We start from the raw sequence: 20,457 nt of genomic DNA, 5'->3' as shown, positions 1-20,457 counted from the left end.
TCCCCGGCTCGGGCTCCTAACTGCTGCAACGCCTTCAGCTGCGGTGACCTGTGAGGTGTTCCGAGAAGGAACACAAGCCAGAGATAAAGGGAACAGACTGACACATCATGAACATCCACCATGTGCCCCACTTCCTGCTATTTCAAACGTCTGTGTCACAAGGAACTTCTTTAAAAATCACAGATTCCTGGGATCCCCCTCAAACTAGGATGAAGGTATGAGCCCAGGAATCTCATTCGTAACAACTCCCCCGACATGATTCTGATTCAGGACACCACGAATTACATCATGGGGGTCAGTGACTTAACTTATTTAATGGGGCTCACAGGTTGGCACCCATTTGACATCGCCACCTGGCACATACATGCACACACACTGACATATAAACACAGTGAAACACAGAAATGAAGTCTCAGAAAATGGTACTTACCCTGGTATGGGTGAATGATGCTGATAATTCCTATTTTCTTCTATTCCCTCTCATTTTTGAGATGTACTAGCTGTGACCCACTAAACTGATTTCACAACCCTCTAATGGGCCATGCCCCGGGGACTGAACAATCACTGACCAGGGTGTTCCATATGTATTTTCTAAATGAATCTTCACAACCCTGAGAGGTAGGAGAAAGCACCTTATCTCCATTTCACAGAAGAGAAAACTAAGGCTGAAGGAAGCTAAGCAACTTGCCCAAGGTCACAGAGGTAGATATGAGATCGGAACGCTAGCATGTCAGAACCCTAAGCCCCCATCACTGTACAAAAATCATGTTTTCTCAAGTCTCCCCTTCACAGTTTGCACAGCGCTGTAAAAAGTGGGTTTCCTCCAGAAATATCATTGACTAACTCCCTTGACTAGGTCCCCACATTCCCTTGATTCCAATGCATCTAGTTACCAATGGGAGAACAGAGGCGGTGGGAAGAAACTATATTAAATGCACGCATGCCTTCCAATCATTAGGTATGTCCTTAGCTATGAAATGGTTGTTTTGCACTGCATGGGATCTGTGTTGGAAACAAATAGGTGCTGGATCAAACGTGAGAGCCAACCAGACTTTCAACACACGTGGCCCCATCTCCCTGGGTCACAGGCAAAAAAAACTGAGCCCCACGCTGATGCAAGGACTTGCGCCAGGTTAGAACAGGACCGCCCTCCCAACCTAGCTAGACCGTTCCCTGACCAGAGTCCTCAGCTCGACAGGGACATCCATACGGCCCCTTTATATCACAAAGCTCATTCATGCTATCCCACTGGAGCCTCACCACCACCCTAAGAGAGTAGGGCATAGTATTCACTCCACTATCATATATATATATATATATATTTCAGGATTTCTTGTATATGAAATGTCCACAACAGGCAAATCCATAGGGACAGAAAGGAGATTAGTGGTTGTCTAGGGCTCAGGGAGGGAAAAGTAAGCGATGATAGCTAACGGAAGACTTTCCCACCGAGTCAACATTTCCTTGGCAACTGTGGCTTCATTACAGAAATAATTTACAGGCTCAAAAGACAAATGCTGTCTAAACTCAAAATAGTGGAACCTGGTTTCATAAATGATGCTGTCTTCCTACATCGGCAATACAGTCCACCTGCTCCATGGAAAATGCTCAGTTGTTCAATACCTTGGTGTAAATATGAAAGGTTCCCCCCTGGTTTGCGCTGTCTACTCTCCTTGGGAATGTCCTACCTGCCTCTTCTCTTGGCACACTCCTACTCAACAAGCTCAGAATGCCTCCTCCAGGCAGCTCTCCTCTACCGTGACCTGGCCTTCTCCAGGGCAGTTTGGGACAGGGAGGGCACATCGTGTTGGCCTCGCTTACCCTCTCTCATTGCCATACGGCCATTACTGTCCAGTTGTTTATCCCCCCACAAAACAAAGAGCACCCTGAAGGCAGGACTGGGTCTTACTCTTATTCGAAATCCCAATGCCTGACACAGAGGGAATGACTGTACCAGGACAACTCTTATGCAGAGACTGACTGTGGGCAAGTTACCGAACGACTCAGCGACAGAAGGCTCCTAATCTGCCCAGTGGAGGAAACAATCCCACCTCCGGAGGTGGCGGGAGAACCAAGCAAGGTCGTACAAGGCCTGGACCACGGGAAGGAAACAGCAACCGTTACTTCCCTTTCCCCCAACACATACTCCCCTGGGTATCCTCTCAAGTGTCGATATCGAAGAGATAAGCCTCTTTGAAAGAAGATTCATAGCTATAGAAAGATGAAAAGAGAAGCTTCTTAAAACGCCATTTTATCAAGAAAAATGAAAGCATGTGAAATTGGGGCTGAAGGTCTTAGAGCATGTCCCTGATACTCCACCGTTGACCATGAGGCACAGGGATGTGGCCAGAAGGCTGAGCATCAGCATCTCAGGCAAGAAAACACTTGGGCTGGACCATGGGTCCCTCTGACATACACGATGAGCAAGGAAATTGGTATGGAAAAAACAGGCAGTCCCAGATTCTACAGCTCTGTTAGAACTTCCTCATTCTTGTCAGTCTAGTCTGTGTTGCAAAGTCTCTAAATCCAGAGAAACAAGTTCCAAAACGATAAGTGGAATAAATAATAATAATAGTCGATGGCATATAGTACTTACTCTGTGGCAGGCACTGTTCTGAGACATTTACGCACATGCCCTCATTTCATCCCCACCTGAGGATGGTCAGCCGAGGCACATGGCAGTTCTACGACTCATCCTGAGGCCAAACTTGTGGTAAACGGGGGAGCCAGGGTTACGACCCAGCAGTCAGGTTTCTGGTCTTAACAGCTACACGCCAAGGCTGCCCCCGAGAACCCAGTTCTCGTGTCGGCCTCACTCCCTCCTGACTGCATAAGAGTTTCTGGAGAAGTCAGAGTAATGATTTCTGCCGCCTCAGTTTTCCCTGCCCTAAGAGAATATTGGAGTAACACCAACCCAACAGCCATTCTTAAGGAAACAGGAACAACACATCTTCATGCCCTACTCAGAGAGAGAGAAACATGTACTAGGAGGAACGAGGCGACACGCAATAGCTGGTACAGTCAACTCTTCCAGTGCTGCGCCAAGTTCTTTATCTAGAGCATTCCATTTTAACCTCCCAGTAACCCTAGGACATCTATATACATACACAAATACAGACGCATGCATGTGTACGTGTGTACATACGTGTATGTGTGTTTATAGGTGTAGATGTGTGTGTACAAGAGTGTGTTGTGTGTAATACATGTGTCTGTGTATAGATGTGTACACATGCATGTGTGTGTGTATGCATATAAAATAGAGATAAACTCTTTAATATATATTTTATACAAAAGGCTACCAAGCCTCAGAAAAGACAAGAGACTTGTCCAGTACCACACAGGCTGTGTGAGTGCTGGAGACAGCATTTGAATCCAGGTGTCTACCCCCAAAGCATGTGCTCTTCCCTACCCACGAAACCTACAACACCCTGCCACCCGCAGCGACCGATGCTACCATATCAGTGATTTACATGCCGGAAAACGGGTAGCGCATCAAGTTTCTGATGCCTCATTTTACGCTGTCGGTGACATAACAAGGAAGGCAATTAAAGCAGAGCCACACCTGGGGCCAGGTGTGCCTCCTTTACAACTTGCAGAAGTCTCAAATCACTCTCAGGCGTCAGCCTCTTGAGTTAGATCAGAATTTGCAAAAATAAGCATTCATTCATTGTGTTATGTGATCGCCCACCAAAGACTCAAACAAGAATATTAACAGCACCTTGAGTTAACATATCACTTTTTTTTAAACAAAGTGAACATTCTCTCACAGTTTCCAACGAATAACACAGTGATATGACAATATCACCACCAACATTTGCTGTGCTCCTCCTGTGTACCAGACGCCGTGCCCCCCACCCTCCAGGCCTTATCTAATTTAACCTCTCAACAGCCTGTAGGGGCAGCTATTATTATTATTATCCCTGTTGTTAATAATTCTTTAAAATGTCATTTAAGAAATCCTTGCTTTATTCCTACTCTGTACATCTTTCTTCGTGGACTTTCTCTGATGCTGAAAAATTTGCATAGAAAGCGAATTTGTTCCATCTAATCTTTTTTCCAGCGTATTTGAGACTCCCTGTGAAAGGAACCCTGGGGCAAAGGAAGCCTCTGGTAAAGTGAAGAGGCTGTTTCCATGAAAAGGACATGGCGCAGGGACCCCCTCTATCTGCATAAACGTGAGAAAGCAATGAGCACGGGGGAGACGGGGCCGCCGCTCAGGCTCGCTACTTACCAGCTCTGTGTGAACTTTAAGATGTGCCTGCAGCTTATATTTATCTGGAGTCGAGTAGTCACAGCCGTCAGTGGGACACTTCAGCAAGATGTTACTGTGTTTCTGAATTACATGGCGTTTAAGGCAGTTTTTGGTGATGGAAGAATAATGACACTGGGAGCAATAATACAGGTGATCCCGGGTGTGGGTGCGGACATGCATATCAAAATGCACTTGGTACCAAAAAAGTTTGCCTAAAAAAATATTTTCACATGAGAACAAGGAAGTTTCTTTTATACTGAGTTTGATTCTTTTTTAATTATTCTTATTTTTTAACTACTATATTTCTCTCCCTCTCGTGCTTGTCCGGGTCACCCTTCACACTTTCCACCACATTTCTGTAGGAAATTACTGTTCAAAGGACCGAGGCTGCAAATATTAAGGGTGCTACTATTTTTGCATGATGTCAGAGCTAGGAGAGGAGGAAATGAATGTTTATTGAGGACCAATTATGGTGCCAAATACTATTATGCACATGCATAAATCAAAGAGTCTCTAAACTTTACTGATCCCTGGGACACCAGGTCCAGAGCTGGATCTCCTGCTTCCTGAGCTGCCAGCTCTCCAGGAGACCCAGAGGCCATGTTTTCACTGTGAGCTGGAGGGGTCCTATTCAGGGCCTCCCTACAAAGAGCTACAGCCACTTCTGTAGCCTCTCTCTGCTCATCTAGAACGTGGCCGCAACTTAAAGCTCTACTCTAAACTTGGTATGTGCCAGAAGAAAGATTCTTCTTGGTTAAAGTTCTGGCAGAGGCCGTGGGATAAACCTCTGCATGCACGCCTGACCAAGCCAACACGGTTAACTGTCCCGTCATCCCGGCTGCCTCCAGTGCTAAACTTCCGTGCTAAAGTGCAACACGGGCAGGCCACCCTTCCTATCTACAAATGAAGAAGGATAGCTCATTTAGAAGCCGTTCTTTGCAAGGAGACATGAGCTCAAATCAGACACGAGGTGACCCGAAGCAAGGTGGGGGTGGACGGGGCTGCTGGGAATGAGAGCTCCAATGGGCTGCTCGCCCAGCGCTGCCTCTCCTTACCACAGTATTCACACTCCAGGTCTCCGTACACCTTCCGGATCCTCTCGCACAGGCCAGTGTTCATTCGCCTCTTCTGTAAACTGTCCAGGATCTTCATGAACGCAGTGATGCCAGCCCGGTGCTCGGAGGCAGGCGGGCACGAGTCAGGCTGGCACAGGGCCATGTCCCTCCCACCGGCTCCCGGAGGAAGGTCGGAGGCCTCAGCTGGGTTTGACCTGAGACACCGACTGGGATCTGGGCCATCGGATGGGAGGGCAGCCATTTTCTGCCCACCTCCTGGAGGGCTCTTGGCACCCTGGGTCTCCTGGTCTGCTTCAGTGCTTTTGGCCTTGGGCAACAGTGGCGTGTCCTCTTCACCCTGAGCCTGGGAAGGGCCTCCATGCTGGGTGTCCAAGGTCTTCTCAGGAGCAGCGTGAGGCTCAGCAGAGGAGGCATCGTTTTTCAACAAAAACTCATCCGAAACCACCGCGTGTGAATGAAGGTCAGAGGAGACCACAGTGGCTTCCAGCTCACAGGGCGACAGGGCAGAACTTTCCGCCTGGGGGGTGGCTAAGTGCACAGGGTGGGCAGGCACTTCCACAGGGGGCTCCGGCTCCTTTCGTGCCTCCTCAGGTTGAACGTCCCCAGGACAGGCCGCGTCCTTGGGTGCATTCACCCCCTGAAACCCAAACTCCTCTTCCGCCATCTGCAGCTGGCCCCCCAGGGCTTCTTGCTGGATGTCCCCACCAGGCTCCAGGAGGCAGAAGCTCTGGTTGATGGAGCTGGTGAAGACCAAGGTCTCTTGGGCACCCTCGTGCGCCTCTTTGATGTGGGAGCGCAGCCTGATAGAGCTGACGAACTTCTTGAGGCATATGGCGCAGACGTATACGAAGGGGTGCTTCCTGACGTGCAGCTCCAGTGCCTGGTACTTGGTGGCCCCGTGGCCACAGAGCTCGCAGGCAAAGGGCCACTTGTCACCATGGACCAGCATGTGGCGGTCGCGGTCCAGCTCATTCTTGAACTTGCGCTCACAGATGTGGCAGTCGTAGAGGAGCTGCCGCTTGCCCTCCCTCGTCATCAGACAGAGCTCGTCCAAGGCCTCCTTGACCTTCTTGTCCTGCGGGTCGTGCGCGTCCCGGATGTGCTTGATGAGGTTCTTGACGTCGGAGTACTTCTTCTTGCAGAAGCGGCAGTGCTGCTTGATCTTCTTGTGCACCCGCTCGATGTGCACCTTGAGGTGGCCTTTGCTCAGGCAGGTGAAAGAGCAGTAGTCGCAGGCGAACTTCTCGCCGGTGTGCTTGCGCAGGTGCACATTGAGGTTGGCCTTGATGGCGCTGGCGTAGCTGCACTGGGAGCACTTGTAGGGCTTCTCGTTGGTGTGGATCCTCAGGTGGGCCTGCAGCGAGTGCTTGAACTTGAAGACCTTGTTGCAGTATTCACAAGTGAAGATCTTGAGCTGGGTGGGACCTAGCCTAGAAACAGATGATAGCACTGTTACAGATGGCGACTCTGCACCTTCCTAATGACCTCTAACTCCTTCTCATGAACCAAACACCACAGCCTCAAGGGTGAACTAGATGGGACTGAGGATGGATAGATGCATTCATTCACCAACAAAACCAAACTAGGAGGACGTAGGATGGATCAAGCACATACAAAGATGGCAGAGTGGGTCCCTGTTCCTCAGGAGGTCACAGTCTAAAAGGAGAAAAGACAGGCTGGCTCAGGGTTGCACGACACTGTGGTAAGTGTTGACAGGAATGTGTGCAGGTCACAAAGAGAAAGAGACCTCTAACCTGGATGAAGGGGGTTGGGCAACCTTGCTGAAGAGAAGACATCTGAGCTGAGGTTTGAAGAACAAGGAACAGAGAGGCAAGAGAGGGAGGAGGTTGTGTCTTTCACCATGTCCACAACAACCAGCTGTGTTCCAAGGCTGACCTGTACACAGCCCAGGGTATTTCAACAGGACCAGTCTTAATGGAATGAACTCAGTCTGCTCTGTGAGACTAGATAAAATCTGCTTGGGTTTATTCAAGAGCTTCAATAATCTAGACTTGCCTCTTCATTTAACCAACTGTCGGGGGTCACACCTTGTCCTTTTTCTGCCATTTTCCACGTGACGGCCTCCCTTTAGTGAAAGACCCCTGGCCTTTCTCCACATCCTCACTTCCTCCCAGGAAAACTGAAGTGTTATATCTCATTGGTGAGTTTGGAACTCAGCCTAGCCTGAGATCCAGCTCTCCCTTTCTGGCGAGGATATGTCTGCCTGTGGACAGCATGTAATACGGTAGACGCTTAGCTAAGTCGGCACCCATGAGCCTGGCCAGCAGCAGTCAGGAACTGCAGGTGAGAGCGCAGGCAGGCTGTCTAGTCCTGCAGTCCAGTCACAGGAAGCTCAGCGACCTGCACCGCACCATTTTCTCCCACAATTCTATCAGTAATGGAGCTGATGTTTGAATCTCTATTTTCCTCCTCCTCTATCATGGCTGGTTTAGAACTCAGATGGGGAAAACAGGACTGTTGTTCAATTGTCACTGATTAACCTCATAAATCATTTATTAATAAATGACTGTCATTTATTAATACTTGCCAATGTGTTTCAGGCACCGTGTTAGATTTTGTGCATGTCATGGAAAATAAAAGCTATACTGCCCCATGGATCCTTTCTCAATGTGGCAATGTGTATGCTGAATGAGATGGTAATAATAATAATAATAGCCAAGAATTATTAAGTACGTACAATATGCCAAACCCTTTAATCTCAATCCTATCATTATACCCATTTTATAGATGACAAAACTGAGTCTGTGCTCAAGATCATATAACTGGTAAGTGGAGAAGCCAGGATCTGAACCCAAGCAGACTGTCTGCCTCTAGAGCCTGCACATTCCCCCTCATCCTCCATACTGCTGAAGACACCACGCGCACCAACCGCCTCCCCGCTGTGACTGTACACACGGAGAAGGCCCCCTGCATGGGGCTTCCATTGCTGTTGGAACAGCCATGCCTTGTTTCTAAAATGAACAAACGACAGTCACCAAAGTACAACATGCACCCGGGACAGGAACTGGCAGATGAGCCAAAGAGGCAGATGACACTTCCTCTCCTCCCTAACTGCTCCCTCTGGACGATTTGTCCCGTTTGTCCAGGAAGGTCCTCGGAAACACTAATACAGTTATGCATCACTTAACAGCGGGGATGCGCTCTGAGAAATGCATTGGTAGGTGATTTCATCATTGTGCGAACATCACACGGCATGCTGAAGGGGAACAAAATCTGCTGCCCCAAAACGTGTCTCTTTAGCACGAGGATTATTTTAGGCTGACTGTTTTTAAGAAACGAAAGTCTCAGAAAGTTTTTCTTGTTACTTTCCCCTTAATGCCTTAAAGAATTCAGACAAAAATACCTGTCTCAGAAGTGAGCTATCACCTTAGCATCACGTGAACCAGGTGGTGGACAGGGAGGAAGCTGGAAAAGCCTGTTTGCTGGGCTCCCCTCTGTGTTCTTCTGTTTCTATGCAGCCAAACAAACAGCTCTTTTCCAAATGTTTGCTCCTTTTCACCCACCTATAAATTGCCTTCCTTCCCTGACTCTCCCCACCCCCAACACCCTCTTTTAGTTGAGGATGGTAGTTTTTTTTTTTTTGAGGAAGATTAGCCCTGAGCTAACTACTACCAGTCCTCCTCTTTTTGCTGAGGAAGCCTGGCCCTGAGCTAACAACCATGCCCAGCTTCCTCTACTTTATATGTGGGATGCCTACCATAACATGGCATGCCAAGCAGTGCCATGTCCGCACCCAGGATCTGAACCGGCGAACGCCGGGCCACCGAGAAGTGGAACGTGCGAACTTAACCCCTGCGCCACCAGGCAAAGGATGGCATTTAAGACGAGGGCTTCAGCCATTTTGGTGAGTTATTCAGTTTTCCTGGGTTTCTCCCATGTATACTCTTTATTAAACTTTTTTTTGTTTTTTCTCCTGTTAATTTGCCCCATGTCAATTTAACTCTTAGACCAACCAAAAGATCTTAGAAGGGCAGAGGAAAATCTATCCCTCTCGATGGTATATACACAAACCTGGATGGTAAAGCCTACTACACACCCAGGTTCTATGGTACTAATCTTACAGGACCACCGTCTTATATGTGGTCCATCATTGACCGAAACAGTGTTATGCAGCACGTGACTGTAATCATTTAGTGCTGTTAATCAGATCCCATGAAGCTGTACCCACTGTAACTGCAATGTCCATATTTATAGAACTATCCATACAACTATGCTTGATCAACACAAGTTGCCTTGTCTCTAAATTAAAAATACTTAAATGGATTGCAGCCCATAAACACCAAAGGGTACAATTCACATGATGTAATTAAAATACTCAAATTTGAAAGTTACTAGTATGCTTACATACTAAACCCGAGGCTAATTTAAGGAAATGAATTTGGATCTTTCTCAAATGACAAAGATATCTAGGAGGTGGTACATTTTGTTGATATAAAGAACACTGGAGGAAGACACTCTGGATTCATAACGTTAATTAAATAAACAAATCACGGTATTTCCTCCTCTAATGCAAGATCTAAACAGTCTTAGGAGAATCTTTTGCTCTGATTTTTTGTGTATTATTACACAAATACCTGGTAAAACCCTCAGTGCCCTGTTTCCCACCAAAGGTAACGAATCTGACGAAGATGCTAAGCAGCCTCCATCTGACTCTCAAGCATATGCCTTTCTAACTATGATTGTGCACTGATGCACAGAGCTGCGACGTGCATATGATTCCTATTAAATTATTTCACTCCGAATGCTCCCTATTCAGGGAGAGAGGCACTCTCATCCATCACATTTTAGAAAGCAAGCAGGCAGAGCTTTAAAAGGTCTGACCTCTTGATCCAGTTATTCCACTTCTGGGAATCTATCCGAAAGAAAGAATACAAAATTTGAATGAAGGTGCTCATGCACTACTTCCCACAATAGTTTAGAGTGGGAAGCTGCTTGAAGATCTCAACATATGGAACTAGTTTATTTGCATATTTATTTTTTTCACTCAGTGATTCATTCAAAAAAGTATTCCAGGAACTAGGGACATAATAGGGACAGAAACAAACACGACTCATGGTCTCTTGGAGTTCACCTTCTAGAGGAAGTGATGGGCCAGCCTAATAACCAGAAAATGAGCAGATAAGGACCACCACCTCCTCGGGGCTGTGATGGAAAAAGGCAGGCAGCTCTAAGAGCCCAGGGCAGGGCAGAGGACTCTGTCTAGGGGGCAGGGAAGGCTGCCCTGAGGACAGGACATTTGAGCAGACAGCTGAAGGATGAACAGGAGATAACCAAGCCACAGAAAGGAGAGGCATCTAGGAAGAGGAGAAGGCTCTGCAAGGAGAGATCAAGGAAGCAAAAAGGCCCAGATGGCTGCAGCAGCCACTGGAGCCCAGAGAACCAGAGGGAGCATGGGAGGGGGACAAGGGTGGAGAGGTGGGCAGCCATCAAAGGCACTGTCAGTTAAGTTCTCCCAAGAGCAATGTGTGGCCTTAAAGGGTACAATCAAATGGGCATTTTACAAAGATCTCATTGGCTTAGGATACTGAGGTTACAAATGATTTTTTTCTTATTATTTTCTGGACTTCCAAAATTTTCTATATAATAAGTGTGTATCATATTTGTGTGAGAACCTAACTGATATAACCTAATGGATATATTCATCATAATGGATCCAATATATCCATATATAATGGATAACCGAAAAGTTCATAGTTATATTTTACAAAGAAAAATCTCACGCAAAAAAGTCTCTTTTATAACTATTTATACTATAAAATATTAATAGAATGTATGACAATAAGAATACAGCCTAGATCTACTGATTAAACATTGAGTTTACTTACCAATAACTAGATTAGTATATAGTTGAATCTCTCCCCAACGGTCTTGAAATACTGTGAAGTAGCTAAGATCTACAAATCAACCTGAATTAAGACCAGGACGATCTTCAAAGTTAATTCCATTATAGTTTTGCCAAAGGAATGAGTATTTCTACAACTTCATCAATAAATTCAGTTGCTCACATTTGCAAGAAGAGAGGACTGAGGCTAAAAACTAATGAAGCATCTCACGTGACATTATACTATAATTTAATAAGAGCACATGTATGAGGCACTTTCCATATATTTTACCATTTATTCTCACCACTAAACTAAGTCAGATTCAATTAGACAATCTTATGGCTGGTGTAACAGAGGCTCGGAGGCCAAATCACCTGAGTCAAGTGGCAGTAGACTGAGAGCTTCATCCGGGCAGCAGCTGTGTCTGGCCTATTCTCTCTCATCTCCCTGGGGCCTGGGACATAAAAGGTGTTCAATCTGTTGAGCTGAACTCAAGGAGTAGAACAGTCTAGAGCCAACCCAGGTCTGTTTGGCACTAAACCTTATGCTGTTGCCAAGAACACCTCATTTCCTCTCTTCCATAAACACAGGGAAACCACTGGCAATTTGGCATTTTGTCTTTCCTTCCAGCTTGGAAAAATGTTTACAGAGGCCAGACGAACATTTTGCTAGTTTACCTCAGCAGGTATAGATCAGACTGAGACAGGGACCATGGGAGGGTGTGGAGAATACACAGACTCGTTCACTATGGGTAGTCAACTGACCCAATGTATTTGGAGGACAGTTTTTAATGTTAATTAAAGTCTTAAGCACTCATATTCTTTTTTTTTTTCCCCTGAGGTAGATTTGCCCTAACATCTGTTACCAATCTTCTGCTTGTTTTTATGTGAGCCGCCCCCACAGCATGGCCACTAACAGATGAGTGGTGTGGTTCCACACCCAGGAACCGAACCCGGGCCACTGAAGCAGAGCGCACTGAACTTTAACCACTAGGCCATCGGGGCTGGCCCTAGCACTCATATTCTTGATACAGCAATTTCAATTCTAGCAATTTACCCTACAGGAAGTCTTGAAGAAGTACAGAAAGATGAAGGTACCAAAACCTTGAGCACAGCATTGTCCACCAAGCAAAAACTGGCTACATAAACTATAGTCTATCCATACAATAGCAAACACAACACTTTTAAACAATATGTATTGAAAGGAAAGATTTTCAAGGCATGGTAAGTTTAAAAAAATAAGTTGAAAACTGCATTTGGTATTTCACGTTAAAAAAATAAAATTAAAGTGCTATATTTTAGTATGTCATGCAAACATTATGGTAGCATATGAAACTAACTGTCAACAGTAGTCACCTCCAGAAGAGGAACCATGGGTTATTTAACTCTACATCATATGGGATGTTGAAACTTTCGACAAGATGCTTGTGTTACTTTTGAAAGCAGAGGAAATCGATTTTTTTTTAATAATATGTGCAGCTATGAAAATCAGCATATCTACTAAGTAAAGCCTTGTTTACACTTCTTTTTATTAAAGTTAAACATACATTTGCCTTAAGTAAAATTCTCCACTTTTATTAAGCCAACTGGTGCTCAGTTCCAAAAGTGTGTTGATCTGTCATGCATGTGTTCACAGAAGCATCTTGGGCTCAGCCAACATACTAGGGCTCTGATGGAGGGGCTGATTCTTAGGTTAAATCAAGAAACCAATATCCTTTACAAATCAGTCTGCAAACAGAGTCCTGATAAACCAACATGCCGATCCTCTCGCCAGCTGCGGCTGGAGCCACGCAGAACAGACCCTTTACCTGCTTGACTTCATGGGTTGCTCGTACGGTGTCTGCTGGATGGCATACTCCTGGTACCCTCTCCGAGGCGCCAGGTCAGCCGTGGTGGTCTCAGGGTTTGCAGCTGCTGTGTCCGGGGGCCCAGCCTCCACCGGAACAATCTTAGTAGCACCTGAGATGAAGGCACAACACACTGAGTATTAAAGAGGCACCTCGGGGGGCCCTCACCCCACCCCAGCGCAGGGAGCAGCACCTGGCAAGCACATTTCTTTATTGTAGAAAACCTGTGCAAGGTATGAGTCTTCCTTTGGTTCACACGTTTATCGTGTGTGTGCGTGTGTGCGTATGTGTTTGGGGAGAAGCGGCAAGTAAGAGTCTAACGAAACCTCCTTCTGAGCTACATTTCCACTTGATCTACTTACTAAAAACACAAAAACATATAGGCAGATACATACATACATATATATTTTTACTGGCAAGATTTTACATAGGACCATGTGTGTTAAACTTCACATAAGGGTAAAACTGCATCAAGACAGTATGGAACAGCGGCATCGGCTGTGAACAGGAATTTAAGCTGCCTGGAGTCCAGTCCCAAATATGACATTACCTCGCCGTCTCTGGGCCTCTGTTTCCACCCTGTGAAATGAAGGGTTTGAAGTGGAAAAACTCAGAGGTCATCTTTACTTGTGCACTTCTACAATGTGAAGCGATCCAAGACCTCTGACAGCAGGGGACGCTATCTGTGTGTGTGTACATATGTGTGTACATGCACACCCAAGCACGTGTATAGACCAGGGACATTAAAGAAAAGGCGCCAACCTACCCTTTGTCTTCAGGAATAGCAAAGGAAATTAATTACACCTTTAACCCCCACTTACAGGAATCTCAAAATACTACAATCGATTTTTAAGAAATTATTGTAGAAACTTTCTCTAGAGATGGCTGAGAACAAGAACTGCTCTCCTGGGATTTTTATTTCCCAGAATAAGACTGTTCATAAGGAGGGTGGGGCAGACAAAGTGACTTTCCAGAAAGTTCTTCTAGTCACATAATTTTATGTGGCTTATTCTTTACTGATTACATTACGACGTAGCACTGAAGAATAAAGAAGCATTTATTCAGTGTTTCATTTTAAATAATATGAGTTACTGTTAGCATTGAAAAAATAGATGCTTAAAAGGCTATAGCTGTTCTTAAAACCCTAAACTTGATTTTTTTTTTATTTGACAGCTATCACCCCAATAGATAGGAAAAAATCCATTACTATACTTAGGAATCTACTGTCATAAACTGCTTTTTGTCTAAAGTGTCCCTTCCTGGAAGAGACCTTTTTTAAAAAAGATAGTATAATATATCCACTGGCTATTTTAGGTGAAAGGAAAGGGAGATGGAAATTTTCAGGATTATAAAATATCTGATGAACCCCAATGAAAATGCAAAAAAGAAGTTAGGCAGAGGGAACACCATGACCAGCAGGGGTTTTGGAGAGGCATCCTGCGTCAGTCCGGCCTGAATGGGTCTGTCTTACGCTTAGGACAGCAAGCACCGCTGAAGGCATAAGGGGGAGGGCACATCCAGGGGAGGGGCTGGGGGCAGGGAGCTCTCCTTGGTGCTGCTCCCCTGAGTGGCTACTGGAATGACAAGGACAGGTCAAGGCCGTAGAGGTCGTGGCGATAGCGCCGGGAGCAGCCCTCACCACCTTTCCTCTATGCATTAACCACCTAGCCCTGGGCAGGAACCGGTCTGCCATCACCCAGGATTAACAGGTACTTAAAGGAGAGCCCATCAGCGAGTGAGCTGCTCAGGATCCCAGGGCCCAAACTGTCAGGCTGCCCCTGGGACAGACTTGCCAAAAGATTCTCATTCTGTCACTTCCCACTGGCCATGGTCACCTGGAATAGCTTCGTGTGCAGTTAAAACTACGCTTATGATGGGCTTCTTGGCTCCGGCAGTCTGCCCCGCCTCCTTTCCTGAGATCTTCTGCACCTTCTCTGTTCTCTGTGTCCGAGGTCTCTTCGGAGCCTTTTCTCGGTCATCTTCCTTATACTTCTTTTCCAGTTCAAGGTCAGATTCGTTACCTAAGGAACAAATACCAAGATGTATGAAATATCTTTTTATATCAGTGATGGAGTTGGAGAGTAAACATAACCCTTTTACGGGACAGTAAAGGAATATACGAATGTGATATAGATAGACAGATAGGTCCGCAGTGCTATGCAGCCGCTGTATCACCTCGGGCGTCATCTTTGGTTCTTCCATCTTCCATCTGATTCAAGAAACACTCACTGCGCCCCTGCCACAGGCCACCATCTAGGCCCTGGGGATACACTATTGATAACGCAGGCATAGCCCCTCCTCTTGTTTTCAGGAAACCTAGCAGATTTCAGTCATTAGTAAACAACACTGCGGAGAAGATACAGTCCCCAAGTGTACAGGAAATCTTTCACTTACTTGACTCACATTTATTAGGCACCATCTACACACCAGGCATGGCGGATATAAAGACTGATAAGGCCCAGGCCCCGCCCTGGAGAGCCCTGCGGTGTGGTGGGAGAGGCAGACACGCAAACAGATGCAGTAGATGACAGTGCACTGTGCGCCGATTGAAACGAGAAGCGGTTCGGGACAATTACGGGAAGGGATGGCAGATCCTACCTGAGAGGTCAGAGGACACTTTCTGGAGAGGTGACCCTTCAGTTAAATATAAGAAATAAGCATTTGTGAAGCTCTGGTTGGGGGCTATATGGGGCAAAGGTGTGGGGTGATAAAAACAGCAGTATTCCATTCTGAGAAAGGACAGAAAGACAAGGAGTAAACCGCTAGCCCAGCATCCCGTGTGGCTACAACTTCACAAAGAAGCAGGGAGGTAGAAACAAAACCAGTGGATAGTAAAAGCTGGGTCCTACAGGGCCTTGAATGCCCAGGAGAAGTCTGGAATCTTCTCCAGTGAGTTCCGGGGAAGGAAACTCCAACCTCAAGGAGACCAGTCAAGGAGCTTGAGTGAGTGAAGCTGGTTGACTGGGGCTTGAGTGACAGACACAGGCCCCAGCTCTAGCCAGGGATGTCCTTCCTGCCAGGTCATGGGACACAGTCACCAAATCTTTTGACTGTTCAAAGGGAGACTGGAATTCCAGATTTTTACATGAAATCTTCTGATTTTTCAATACTGACTCTAATCTAAAATTTCCTTAAACAATGGGGGAGCCAAGCAAAACATGTGTGAGGACACATCTGACCCACAACCTCTCACCCGCCACTCTGGAAGGCAATGGTGAGCCACTGAAGCATTGCGCAGGGGGAGGGCCAGACTAAATCTATGCTTTCAATCTGTGCCACCACTGCAGAGGATGAACCGAATGGGTTCAAAGACATTCAGACACACTAAAGAATGACCATGTCAGCCACGGACAGAACACCAGCTAACTTCATATGGCTAAGCTTGGCACTAGCCCAAGGGGTCAGAAAAGCTTCAATATCAAAGCGAAGCATAAAGAAGCCAGCAATCTCTTGAATGCATGCTCTTCCCGAGTCCCATGTGAGAAGGAAGGGACAGGAGCTTTCTCTTTCTGAGAATCACAGCCCAAACCTGAAATAATCTGCTCAAGAAGCCCTTCTTCAGAAGTTATGATGAGCAGACAGGAACATTCCCACACAGCCCTTTATCAGAGATGGGGTTGCAGGGGGTGGATGGTTGCAGGGCAGGCACACAGGCGAGCCGAAGGTGGGGGCTTGGAAAGCGCTAGAATGTGAGGTCATCAGGGATGTGAAGTCCAACCACGCAGTAATAAGGCAGAAGCCTGAGAAATGGGAGAAACCAAAGGGAGACAGCCTGAGGCAACTCAGTAAGTCTGTGTTTCCAATGATACAGGTCTGCCTACAGCCAGACCTGCCCATAAGTGCGCCAAGCAACGCCTGAAGGGAAGAGAGAAATGGAGAAGAGCAAATTCTCAGGAAGGCATGCTGCTTGAAGGAACGCTCTCTCAAGATGGGGCAAGGAAAAGCTTGGCTAATGGGGCAGACTGATCAAAATAAACACTGATTTTCTATGTTTCATAAATCAGTCCTTCGGTGATTGTTCCCATAATGCAGGGGCTTGGGACATTTTTAGATCTGGTGGAAACAGTCTCAAGGAATTTTTTTAATTGACTGGAAAAGGTCCTTAGTCATATAATTGGTGTCAGCACTAAACATGTTAACATCAAGCTGACAAGAAATATGAGATGAGATGATGAATCAGACAGAACTTCACATTACTCTCCAAGGCCATCCCTTGAAGAACATGACGACTCCTAAAAAGTTAAAGAATGGAGATCTCCGGGGACCGGCCCCATGGCACAGTGGTTAAGTTCAGGCACTCTGCTTCAGAGGCCCGGGGTTCGTGGGTTTGGATCCTGGGCGCAGACCAACCTACCCACATCAGGCCCATGCTTTGGCAGCATCCCACATAGAAGAACTAGAAGGATTTACAACTAGGATATACAACTATGTACTGCGGCTTTGGGGAGGAAGACAAAAAGAGAAAGATTGGCAAGAGATGTCAGCTTAGAGCCAATCTTCCTGACCAAAAAAAGCACACCTTTTAAAATTAAAAGACTGGAGATCGCCAAAGTCCTGCCAGAGCTTATATTCTAGATGTTTGATGGGCATCATGCCTGATGGCAGTTTCTGTTTTAACAGTATTTTATTTTTTAGTGGCTATAGTAAAAACATTTGGCTATGGTACAAATATTTGCAAAATTCTACAAATTGCCTGTGTCACAGAAGTTCTCTATGTGACCTACATACTGGGTGACAGATGTACATAAATAACTATAGCAGAATGTATTCAATGCTATAAAGAGGTAGAAACAACACATTACAGGATTTTTTCCTTTTAAAATGGCAATTCACTTTATAAAAGAATTCACTACAGGATAAAATTCAATATGTGGGAGACACGGCAGGAATAGATATGTTCACATAAAAAAAACAGACCTGAGAATTAGAGCTTGCCATAAGCTGAACTCGGGTTAACAGTATGAATCAACTAAAAAAATCAAAAGCACACATGCCACGTGAGGTTGCATTAATAAGTAGCTGAAGAGATCATAGGTACAATTCTCTGGCACAACTCTGCACCGGATAAACTATATCTAGACTCTGCTTTAGGCATCACGTGTTAAGAACACACTGCAGAACTACGTATATGATGATGGTGGACAGGAGTGGATGAGGTTTAGAAGATTAAAAACCAATAAAGAGACCTGAGCTGGCCTCACTGGGAAGAGAAGACTGTATGAGAATCTCCTCTCTCACCCTAACCATTACAACAGCTCCTATTAGTGTCCTTGCTTCAGCCACCCCACCCATTCCCCATGCCCACCCTCCATCAGGGCAATGCCCGCTCCCACTACAGGCACTAAGAACGCTGCTCCAGCCATCCTCACAGCTGGGGCTACAGGACCTCAGTGCGGCCAAAGTGGTCTGGGTAGAAGCCACCAGGGGGCTTCTGGGAACTGTTTTCTTCCCTAAGAAGGAAAGAAATGTCCCTCTTCTTCAGCTGGGCATTGCTACGTCCACTGCCTGGAACTCAGACCACCACCAACATCTACGAGGGATAAAGCGAAAGACCAGGTCAACACCTTGAGGGTTGCAAAGGGAAAGATGGATCCCAGGACTGTGATGGCAGAGCTCTCCACTGAACCAACCCCGGAACTACTGATCCCCAGACATCTGGTTACATGCAAGAATGGACATTCTCATTTTCCAACTGGTGCCTCTACTGACAGTATCTTGACTAATACACTCTCCAAACCATTCTCCATCTTGACCCTACAGTGAACATTTTAAAATCCAGATCTGACCCTGCCACTCCCATACTTAAATCCCTTTAATGGTTTCCCTCTCATCTCCATTAGGAGAAAGTGCCAGGTAAAGTCCTCCAAGATTTACCATAAATCATCTCTCCCACAACCCCTGAACCCTCAAGGCCATGACTCCCAAGCACACGCCCACATGAACTCACGTGCTCACCCCTTTGGGCTCCAATGATACTGAGTTACAAGTTGACCAACCTACCCCAGGCTGTTTACAGCCTCTGGATCTTGCACACAGGTCCATGTAATATGCAACACACCCCAATCCATACACAGACCAAATGAAAAACCAAAAGACAGCTGAGATTTAGACACACACACACACATACACACACATCAACATATCACCACATCAATGGTTGGACTTCCCACACTGCTTTGCAATCATCTGTTCAGATGCCTCATCTGTACTGTGACATCCTGGAGGCTGGGTCCATGTCTTCTCGTTATTTTATTGAGCCTAACATAGACCTATAGCAGATAAAGGGCCTAACTTAGACAACAAAGGGGACCTGCTCTGTTGTGCTCGAAAAGGTGAATCTAGGACCGATGGGTAGAAATCAGCAACAGATTTCAGCTGGGAGAAAGAAATTTCCAAGAGTTAGAACTGTCCAACAAGGGAAGGAGTGGCTTTTAGAGATGTGTTTCTGAGGAAGGTTTTCAAGGAAGCTTCAAATACCATTTGTGATGCTGTGGGAAAGGCTCTCAACCACATGGGAAGTCAGACTAGATAACCTCTACATCTCTAAATCCTGAGACCCTCAGCTACAGGCAGATGGAGCTGCTACTTAAGGAGGATGGCAGGGAGAAAAGAAGGCGGAGGAGTGAGCAATATGAGACAGTGAAAGAGAAAGCGAGTACGACAGAGTGTGATAGAACAATATGCACCTTCTACCCTCCTGGACCGCCACCAGCGTCTGGTCTGTGCTTTGCGTGGACTCTGATTCTCCCTGGAACGAACACCTACGCTGAGAGTGGGGGTCTCACTGTGTCCCCGTGGCCCACACCCAACTTTGGCAGCAGCTACAGTGGACAGCTTAGACTCACCTTGCACATGCATAGGTTGTCATTCTAGCTCAGTTCCTGCAGCCCAGAAGTGAAGATGGATCAATATGGGGGGGGGGGGGGGGACAACTCTCAACCAATGAGCGACGGAGTCTGCACAGAACGGCTCTGGGCTCCTGACTTGGGTGAACAATTCCGGGAGAGATCCTGGAAGAGTCAAACTCCCACTGACTACAGCAATGAGCCTAGTAACAAATTCTTGGCTCTCCTCCTTCCCTGTCCCCACCTTCCCCACCACCTTACTCCTGCTTCCTGGGATCACCATCCGTTCAACTGCCTGCAGCCAAGCCTATTTCCAGGGGAACGTAAGCTAACATGCTCCCCATTCAAGACTGTACCAAATGCACACTTCCAAGCCCCCATGTTCTTCAACAATTCCCTGTGGCCTCATGCAACATGGATCTTCAGCTCATGCTAGCGACATTCCATTCTCGAGAGCTTCCGAAGTTTGCACATTGAGTTTTCCCACTGATTCAGACACCACACGGAGGCACTGTTCTGAGCAGCCTTGGAAATGATTCTTGGAGATGATCTGAATCAATTCCCTGAGGACTGAAGCTCTATGCAAAGAACAAGG

The 20,457-nt window shown here is 46.4% G+C and overlaps 1 protein-coding gene across 6 annotated transcripts in view; it reads right to left on the bottom strand.

The window, feature by feature from the left end:
* ZFAT (zinc finger and AT-hook domain containing) overlaps nucleotides 1-20,457 on the bottom strand; it is a 202,247-nt gene that overhangs the window by 116,220 nt on the left and 65,570 nt on the right. For all 6 annotated transcript variants that reach the window (XM_046642476.1, XM_046642477.1, XM_046642481.1 and 3 more), the window contains 4 exons: nucleotides 14,853-15,038; nucleotides 12,979-13,129; nucleotides 5,308-6,758; nucleotides 4,232-4,464 (listed from right to left, as the gene is read on the bottom strand). In XM_046642476.1, coding sequence (XP_046498432.1) covers nucleotides 4,232-4,464; nucleotides 5,308-6,758; nucleotides 12,979-13,129; nucleotides 14,853-15,038 — 2,021 coding nt within the window. The remainder of the gene's footprint in view (nucleotides 1-4,231; nucleotides 4,465-5,307; nucleotides 6,759-12,978; nucleotides 13,130-14,852; nucleotides 15,039-20,457) is intronic.

Source organism: Equus quagga, chromosome 16 (genome assembly GCF_021613505.1).
Source record: "Equus quagga isolate Etosha38 chromosome 16, UCLA_HA_Equagga_1.0, whole genome shotgun sequence".
Lineage (NCBI taxonomy): Eukaryota > Metazoa > Chordata > Mammalia > Perissodactyla > Equidae > Equus > Equus quagga.
This window is presented reverse-complemented; position numbering and strand designations above follow the sequence as displayed.